General features: G+C 34.2%; 1 protein-coding gene across 1 annotated transcript; it reads right to left on the bottom strand.

The window, feature by feature from the left end:
- Positions 1–7,147: 7,147 nt before the first annotated feature.
- On the bottom strand, positions 7,148–8,223 carry LOC135715278 (alpha-tocopherol transfer protein-like). The gene is made up of 3 exons (XM_065238618.1): positions 7,943–8,223; positions 7,422–7,883; positions 7,148–7,358 (listed from the first exon to the last, which is right to left on the bottom strand). The coding sequence occupies exons 1-3, from the start codon at positions 8,162–8,164 to the stop codon at positions 7,182–7,184; spliced, it is 861 nt and encodes a 286-aa protein (XP_065094690.1). The 5' UTR covers positions 8,165–8,223; the 3' UTR covers positions 7,148–7,181.
- Between the last annotated feature and the right edge of the window lie 2,207 nt (positions 8,224–10,430).

Genomic DNA, 10,430 nt, shown 5'->3' with positions numbered 1-10,430 from the left:
AAGGAGATCATTTCACCAGTTTTGTTACTATCAAATATCAATATATTTTTCCTCCTACTATCTTGATTTGAAAAAAGTTAGATTTGTTTTAAAACAATCATAAGAAAATCAAATGAACAACAGCAATAACATATTCCTGTTATGTGGAAGTCTAATAAATTAGCGCTATAAGAAAATCCAATGAAAACGCTATGATTGAAAATATGTCAGGTAAATACTATATGAATATCTAATACATGCTGATACAATGCTGATAAGTTGGTAACTTTTATAGGATCGTCATATGATAAATAAAAATCGGTCAAATTATAAGAATTAACTAAAATTTACTTAAAACCCTTAAGCATAACCTTCATTATTCACTACAATATCATATACATTAGAGCAGGGTTGCTTCCACTCACTTGCTATAAAACAATGGTTATCAAAATTATGAGATCATTAGATGATATAATTATATGTTGTACTTGTAACTAACAAGAAAAGGGTCTAAAGGATGTGTTTGACTCATAAAACCTGTCAATTTCGATTTCAGAGCGTCACAATCGACGATCTTATGATTCGCGAGCGTTCACTCTGAGTGAGCGCTCACGAATCGTTAAATCGCTGATTGTGATGCACTGAAAGCAATATTGACAGGTTTAATGTGGCAAATGCATACTTCACGACTACTTCTTGTAACTTACAAGTACTAATTATCATATTATAACATCTAATGTTTTCATAATCCGGAAACACAATTTTTTATAGCAAGTGAGTGGAAGTAACCCTGCATTAGAGTGTCCCAAAATTGCACTAATCTGGAAATCTGGGGGCTCACCCTCCAAATGATAGCTAAGGGTGTTACAAACAAACTTTTGTATGGCGGCAACTCTGGGAAATGTTGTTTAGAGGTCGCCCAGACGATATTTTTGAAAAAAGTCCATTTTTCATAGCTATTATCCAATAATTATTTTTAGTTCTTTAAATTTCAATTAAATCTCACCCTTTTATATTTTTCGCAGATTCACAAGGGTCAAAACTATAAGAGAATAAATTGCTACGGCATGTTCTGTGTCCAATTTTTTAGTTACAATTTTCCAAATTCTCTAAAATGATGTTTTTTGTTGTACATCACTGCATTCAATCATCAAAAGTGGGTATCAAACATAGCGCTATTATCAATCAAATGCAGCAGAAGTATGGGAAATTTGAAATATAAAATATGAGCAAAAACATTGCCGAAAACACTTTAACCTCATTTTTAACTGTTAAAAATTTATTCGTGATTTACTGTGGAAAAAAAAGTTCAAAATTGCAATACTTGCAGTATGTCCCGACCAGCAAATCAAACTATCATTGAAATCGATAAATACAAATCACATACTTTGTTGCAAATCACTTGATAACATTTGTTTCGAAGTTTCTAGAATTCAATAGGAGGATATATGAGCAGAGAGGGATCACACAATTTATTAGTTTCCATTTTATTGCCGTAGCAAGCAGAACCAAAAAAGAAAATCATGTCACCAAAAACCAAGTTCAAGTCGGATCTCACCACCGGTATTGCGAGAAAGCATTTGCCCAGAAACCGTTTGTCGTCGGAGTTGGATATCATCAGGTACTTTCGATTCAAGCATGAAACCCAACAATTTTCAATCGGACAAAGCATTCGGTAGCCACAAATTGAATGCTTTTTCCGATTGAAAGTTGTTGGGTTTCATGCTTGAATCGAAAGTACCTGATGACGGCCAACTCCGACGGCAAACGGTTTCTGGGCAAATGCTTCCTGGCAATACCAGTGGTGAGATCCGACTTGAGCGCTATGTTTGATACCCACTTTTGATGATTGAATGCAGTGATGTACAACAAAAAACATCATTTTAGAGAATTTGAAAAATTGTAACTAACAAATTGGACACAGAACATGCCGTAGCAATTTATTCTCTTATAGTTTTGACCCTTGTGAATCTGCGAGCAATATAAAAGGGTGAGATTTAACTGAAATTTAAAGAACTAAAAATAATTATTGGATAATAACGAAGACAACAAATCAAGAAGACTGGCAACTCTTCCATTTTCTCATACAAACGCTATGAGACAGCCACAATCGCGTCATCTGCCACTCAAAGGTAAATACTTCGAAGGAATTTGATAGCAAAGATCACATCCTCAGAAGAAAGGTTTGTGTATTTGCTCATTTTTCTATGCGTTGCTTCCACCTTCACTCAAGCGCAGCGTTGTTGTATCTGTCACTTGGATTCTGGCAAAGTTACCAGTCTTCTTGATATGATGTCTTTGATAATAGCTATGAAAAATGGACTTTTTTCAAAAATCTCGTCGGGGCGACCTCTAAACAACATTTCCCAGAGTTTCCGCCACACAAAAGTTTGTTTGTAACACCCTTAGCTATCATTTGGAGGGTGAGCCCTCAGATTTCCAGTCATAGTGCAATTTTGGGACACCCTAATATACATGTCATAAATCAATATTATTAAAATATATATAAAAAATCACATGAAATCTTCGTTTGTTCTGACACATATTGGTTCTAAAAATAAACCAAAAAATAAACATCAGACAGTGGGAGATGGTGCATTGACTGCTTTCACAGTTGCGTTTTCTTTCATTGCAGCGGATTTGGGATTCGATCCAGGACTGTTGAGGTGTGATGCTGCCGGTGTATTCGCTCGGTTCCACTGGGACACGGTTGACTTCGAGATAGAGCTCGTTCAATTAGTAGGAGCCAAGGACTGCTGGGTGAGAGGTAATCACGCTTACCACTACAGCACCAGCGTTGCTATTTATGGATGTACTTTTTATTTGTTTATTGATTCATTGATTTCTTGATTTATTGATTTACTGATAAATTAGTTTATTTATTCATTTATTCATATAATTATTTATGGATTTATTTATTTATTTGTTTATTTTTTTCTATTACTTTATTAATTTATTCATTTAATTAATTAATTAATTAATAAATTAATTAATTAATTAATTAATTAATTAATTAATTTATTTATTTATTAATTTATTTATTTATTTATTAATTTATTTATTTATTTATTTATTTATTTATTTATTTATTTATTTATTTATTTATTTATTTATTTATTTATTTATTTATTTATTTATTTATTTATTTATTTATTTATTTATTTATTTATTTATTTATTTATTTATTTATTTATTTATTTATTTATTTATTTATTTATTTATTTATTTATTAATTTATTTATTAATTTATTCATTTTTCTATTGGTTTACTTATTTATTAATTTATTTTTTTAATTATTGGTTCATTAATTCTTTAATGCAATTATTTATTTATTTATATATTTACTTATTTATTTGTTTGTTTATTTATTTATTTAGGGGAAATGCAGGTAATGTCGGCCTAAGTGTCCCTAATTTGGGTCCATACATAAATTCAGCAATCGACTAAAAATTCAATAGCAACAAAAAAATATCCATAATTAACGTCCCAATAACGCGTTCATCTAGGTAAAATTGATAAATAGCAGATTTTTAGCGATGGACCCAATATTAGATCCATAGGTCAACATTAGAGATATTTCCCCTATTTACTTATTTATTCATTCAATCGCTTATTTTTTTTTTTTCATTTTTTATTAGTATATTTATTTATTTATTTTTTTTCAAATATTTATTTATTTACTTATTTTTTTTTTATTTTTCGTTCATTCATTTATTTATTTTTATTTTTTTAATAGTTTTTTTATTTTTATCGTTATTTATTTATTATTATTTTTAATTATGCATTGAAAAGTTTTCAATTTATTATTTTTTTAATGGTTTTTGTTTATATATTTATTGATTTATTAATTTATGAATTGATTTATTAATTCATTTATTTATTTTATTGATTTATTAATTAATTAATAATTATATATGAATTTATTTATTCATTAATTAATTTTTTTTTAAATTATTTTTTACCTATTCATCCATTCATTTATTTATTTATTTATGTTTTTATGTATTTTTTTATTAATTTAGTTTTCTATTTATTTATACATTTATTTTATTCTATATATCGATTTATTTATTTTGTATTTATGTATTAATTTATTTATTTAATTACTTATTTTTTCATTTATTTATTTATTTATTTATGTTTATTAATAAATATAGTTTTTTTAATGATTTATTTATCTTTTAATTTACTTATTTATTTATTTATTTATTCATATAATTATTAATTAATGCATACATTCACTTATTTATTGATTTTTTATTAATTTTTCATATATTTATTTATTTCGTTTAATTTTTTATATATATAGGTATATTTGATTTTTTTAAATATTTTTCATATTTATTTATTTTGTATTTTTTTTTATTTTCTTATTTATTAATGTTTTTGTTTATCAACTTATTTATTTTTTTTAATTTAATTATTTATATATTTTTTAATTTATTTATTTATTAGTTTTTTCATTCATTCATTGATTTATTTCTGCATTTATCTATTTGCTTATTTACTTTTTGTGTGTTATTATGTATTGTTATATGTTATGTTTAATTATTATCCTACGCCTGAAAAAAACAGCATAACATCATATTGGAGATGATTTCAATTACTCTTAAAATAACCTTGTATTACAGTTTTACTAACCATATAATTTAGAATTTGCAGGGTTTCCAATTGGAGCCTCCCTTAGCTCAGTCGGTAAAGGCGCAGCTACAAAGGAAAACCATGCTGGAGGTGGCTGGGTTCGATTCCCGGTTCGGTCTAGGAATTTTTCAGGTTGGAAAATTTCTCGACTTCCCTGGGCATAGAAGTATGATTGGACTTGCCACACAATCATATCAATGCAAAAATGGTACAGGCATCGAAAGCTCTCAATTAATAACTGTGGAAGTGCATCTAGAACACAAAGTTGAGAGTACGCAATAAGCTAATGTGCGATATGCAATAAGCTTTAAATGCGAAGAAGAAGAAGAAGGGTTTCCAATACAGTATAGTAGGTGGTGTAGTGGTAAGCGTGGGAACAAATGAGCAGATTGAGGGTTTTCGGAACAAACTGGACTCCGTTGTTATTGTACCATTGTTGTATTTCCCGGCTGTAGTGACAACTCACAAGACCCGGCCAAAATGTCACCGGACTATCATGTGACTGGATGAAGGGCAGAATTCGCTCCTGGAGACATTCGGTTTTGTAAACCTCCGAGTTCATAAGTTTCTCAGTGACGAAAACCTTTGTCTTCTTACCACAGCTGCAAATTCCCTGCCAGATGCGAATTTATACGCAAAAACAAATTTGAATCTGGCCTTGCACAATTTTTGTTCTGGAAGCTGTCGGAAGACGGCCTTTGCATCATCCATAAGTATGCAACCAGCGGACTTGGTGAGCAGGTTGTCATACAGCTTTCGAGCACTTGTTCTAGCTAAGGTATTCTGTTTGAGTGATCGATTTGGTTGCCTACTGGCGCGGTATGCCTGTAAGCCTTCGCGGTAGCTTTTAACTCAGATCGCGATCGGACATACCTGGGTTGCTTCAGGATGGATTTCACGACCTTTCCATGGAGCTGACGGTTGGCAGTTCCACTCCGGCGTTTACATTGAGGCTGCCGATTCGTCGTCATGATTTCCCTGTACATTTTGAACACGCGCCATACGGTGTTTATAGGAAAATTTAACACTTGGACGCCGACCACGATGGATTTTCTGTGCACGATTTTTTTCTACGCTCCTCTTGCATTTTGGCTGTCTCCAAAACAAGACCGTTTTAAGACACTGTTATTGTTATGGTTATTGTCAACAAATAGACGTCAACAGCATCCAAAACCGTCCACTAGGAGCGCTGTAACAAGCAAAAGAGTTTGTTCCATTACTAAGTAAGCCATGGTTTATATACTTATTCAACTGAAATTCGTTGAAGTACATTGCACAGTGGTCCAGAATGCATATTTAGGTGGAATGATATGTTTTGAGCCTGAAATTGAAACTTTAGACTAAAAGTCTCTTCTACAAAGTTGTTCCTTATACTGCCGATACTCGCATAACTGTCCCATCTTTGCTTGATTTCCTATTCATATGGGACAGTTATGCTTTTATAGGCAGTATAGTTTAGCCCTCATTTTTATGACAATGAATTCTATGGTGGTTCCTATTATCATTAAAATCAACAATCTAACTTTTTGTTTAAATGCATTAAGGTATACATTCAATTCAAGAAAATAGCTCTAAATCGGTCAATTTAAGAGATGCAAGAAAGTTGTATCCAACAAAGTTGCTTGAATTAGTTCAGCTATAACTTTGCGGAAGAATGTATACCTTAATGTATTCAAACAAAAAAGTTAGATTTTTTTTAATAATAATAGGAACCACCATTTATTGTTATAAAAATGAGGGCCTAACTATAAGGAACAACTTTGTAGAAGAGACTTTTAGTCTAAAGTTTCAATTTCAGTCTCAAAACATAAATCAATATGACCGGTATTCTACCCATTTGCGTTTTTGTCAAAACCGAGTTTTTCAATGGATGTGAAGCTAATGAGCCATAGTTTCATAATATTGGATAAACTCATCAACTTTGTTCTGTAAAAGTGTAGAAAACAACCAAACAGGTTGTACTATTGCACTATACTAGAAGCAGTGGTACGAAGCTACCTTAAAACGCGTTTTTCTCGGCATGCTGATTTGTGCTATGGGATGGAATTGCCGTGAGCAGCAGTATTGGGGTATAATGACTCAAAAATGAATCAACGTAACATTTTTTTATAATAAAACGTTCAAAGTCTTCCAACGTTCAAAGCTTGGAGTCTCCCAAAATTTTAGAAATTGCATACATTCATTGGCACCCTAATATGGTATGGCCCCCAATTAATATAGAAACTAGTAATAAGGCCCGCAATAGCGGCGCCGGTGGTGTAGTGGTAAGTTTAATTGCCTCTCACCCCAGCAGGCCTGGGTTCAATCCCATTCAACGCCGCCGGGATGTTCTGAGGCATAACATCTCTGATCACGCCTTCCTTCGAAAGGGAAGTAAAGCCGTTGGTCACCGGTTCATGAGTTGATGGTAGCATTGCTGCTCAGCACGGAAAACAAGATCGACGGAAAACAAACCAATGGAAAAAAAGTAAACATGATGGATGTTGATAATACCTAACGATTCCAATTCGATAAGATACGCATATAGTATAATGATTTATTAATCTACATTGTCATGATTTCACTTAAATCCAGCTGAGTTGAACTTCTTGATAGCATCGTTGTACTTTTCCATCGCGGGATACCATTCCTTGGATCCATAGGTCAGTTCCGACAGAGTTCCACCGTAGCTTGGTGGTAGACAATCGGCATCGATGTGCTTATGCAGTTTCTTCCTATCCTCACCGTGGAAGTACATCTGTTTGGGACATCAAAATCTAAATAAGTAATCTCTTCGAAAGTACAAGATACCACCATTTACCCTATTCTTCAGCTTTTCCTTGACGAAGGGCTTCATCAATGCCCACACCATATTGAACAGCATTGGTTCATTGACAAAGTGGACTGCCTTCATTCTCACGGGAGCAGCCTCTTGAATGAAGGCCAACAGCCGCTTGGTACCGCTAGGTGACATGCCCTTGACCTGCTTCATGCCAAGCCCCGCAAAGTCGTAAATGACCACAATTCCGTTGATCTGCGTAGCCGGTTCCATGATGGCCAACTTGTGGATCGTGTACAGAATTCCGAAGATTTTGTCCTCGTGAACGGCCTTCGGGTCCCAAACGTCACCCATTCGAACGACGACCATTCGGCGACCCTTCTGGTCACGGTTTGTTAACACCGTCACCAGGTTATAGTTGGTGATCTCATTCTTCAGGTCTGCCGGCATCAGGTTATGCAACAGGTCGTGGTAGCTTTTCTGGAACTCAGCCACATTGCGCATCTGAAACGAATTGAATGGTTTAATTTGAATCGCATGAATATCTGATGTACAAATCTTACCAATTTAAGAGCACTTTCCACGTAAAAGTGACTAGGCCTCAGATAGAACAGCAGGAACTCGTCATCATCGGGGAAATTCAAATCACTTGTGGCGTGCAGCAGCTTTCGTAGCTCTTCGATGGCTGCGGCACGAACTTCCGGAGTTTCTCGCAGCTCCTGGCGGGCAACCTCCAGCAGTTCGGCACTCGGTGGACCGAGTTCAAGATCAAACGGAGCGGACATCTTTGTGGTCTGGAACTAGCACTCTGACTGAATCTACGCCACTGGGCTTGAGTGCTATTTTGATAAAAATATCAGGCTCAATCCAGCCTTATCTCTCCACCGCAGGGGATTGATTTGCTTGGGAGATTAGACGAGTTCGTTGATATCAAGGTGCTAACCACTCGTAAGCCATCCTAAAAGGGTGTAGACGCGGTTTTGATTTGAAAACAGAGGCATTGTTTTATGTGCTTCATTTATGGTTATTTTTCACAGCGATAAATGAAAGTGTCAGATCGTTTCACCTATCAGGAGATACATGGATAAGATTTAAATAATACGATACAACAAATTCATACCATTATTTTCGAAATATCCTTAAGGGGTCATGCCTAACTGCAAAGTTTAAAAAAATCGATTTGAAAGTGTACATATTTAGAATTGTTTTCTCAAAATTTCAAGTTGATCCGATAAAAAAGACGATGTTATGCGAGTTTGAAGAGTACCATGTCCATGAATATAACTTAAAACTTTAAAGGCGATTATCTCGAAAACTAATTTTAAAAGTCGGTATCCGTGATAACTCAAATTCAATACAGTTCAGTTGTTTTGTAAATTCTGTTCCAGTTAGTATTTGGCCGCTTCGCTTCACTGTAGCGACTCTAGTTGTCATAGCAAGAAACAGTCTTCGAAGGTGGAACGCGAGAGACGTGAACAAATTCTGCACACTCACGTTGAAAACTTACCTAAAAATGGACTTTGGACAAAATCCAGGTCCAGAATGTTACCTTTCCAAACGTAAGGGGGATGTTCCGGGTAATTTCAAATTTGCCTTTGCAGATTAATTCACTCGCAAGTTGATGATTTGGCAAGGCATCTGCAGTTGTTCATAACCCGAGCGACTATGAATGGACAACTTTACAAGGAGGAATGTCTCCAGAAGAGAATTTTGCCATTCATTCAGCCACACGAAGGTCCCGTAAAATTCTTGCTCGACTTAGCCAGCCGCCATTACAGCAGGGATGTAATTGAATGCTATAAGTGTCCATTTTATTGAAAAAAGTATCAATCCACCAAATTATCACATCGAAAAATGTTGGGTAATTATCATGCGCAAATTGAAGAAATGTGGCAAAACAATCAAAACACCATCTGATTTGGAGAAGTGGTGGACAAAGATGGTAGATAAGGTTGACAGAGGTTGACAGAACTACTGTGCAAGACATGATGGGAGTTATTCAGCGAAAAGTTCGAAAGTGCATCCGAACAGTTGGCGAATAGTACTTCCCTTAAAGCTAAATAAAAAACCTACAAAATAATATCCTTAGCGGTTTTGTATGTTAATTCCTCTTGTTATTTTGTGCGACCAAATTCTAAATGGAACATACTTTATATAGTTTAGAACTGTTTATTCAAGGCCTTAATCGTTCGGATCTCGCATATTATTAAAATTCGATTTTTTAGAGCCGATTAAAGACATTTTTACCTGGCCGCTATTTCGTCAAAAAATTCATCGCCTGAATTGACTGATTGTTAATGAAACCCCTTTGAAATCTTTGATTTCAGATCATTTCTGCTCGTGCCAGCGTGGCCTCCGCGGAACGTCTTTTTAAAAAAGCCTCCTCCTGGGAGCGGCGTTCTGGGGAACAAGCACCACCAGGAAACATATATTATAATGATTTTCAGAGACGAATATAAGAACATCAAATAAGTGAAAAGCGATTTTAAATATGTTGCTTACTTTCTGAGATCAAAAATCCCAACATTTCACTTTTTTTGGCCTTGAAGGTAGGCTTGAACCCTTAAACGATCTTTTAATAAGTAATTCCAATACTTTCCTTCTGCTTGAACCGTAGAGGGTTAGCAATTGTTTTCTTTATCAGCACAAAATATAATAAAGCTTACCGGTTCGTTCGGTATCAAAATGCACTTTGAATTATTAGTAGAGGTTCGATGGTAGTTGTGCAGTAATTCAATCCCAAGTAACACACAGAACATAAAAAAAAAAACTAAGGGCATCTTTAGCGACGATCCAATTGGTTGGTTTGGTCTAAAATTTTGGAACAGACCCAGACCGAGACCTTGCACTGGTGGTCTATATTTTGTTTTAGACTAGTTCTAAAATGCAATTTTTTTTTAAACCAGTATAATTCTCGATCTATTTTCAACTGAATTTGGATCAAGGCAAGCACTGTTCCAAACTAGTTTGACAGCTTTCGCACTCGAGATTTTGTGTTGTTTTGTTTCGTTGTTATGGTTTTTTCTGCAAAACAAACCGATTTAGTTCCTC

This window comes from Ochlerotatus camptorhynchus, unplaced genomic scaffold, assembly GCF_037179485.1.
Source record: "Ochlerotatus camptorhynchus isolate MF236.1 unplaced genomic scaffold, CSIRO-AGI_Acam_v1.1 ptg000045l, whole genome shotgun sequence".
Lineage (NCBI taxonomy): Eukaryota > Metazoa > Arthropoda > Insecta > Diptera > Culicidae > Ochlerotatus > Ochlerotatus camptorhynchus.
The sequence above is the reverse complement of the archived record's forward strand: the minus strand, read 5'-3'. Positions and strand labels throughout refer to the sequence as shown.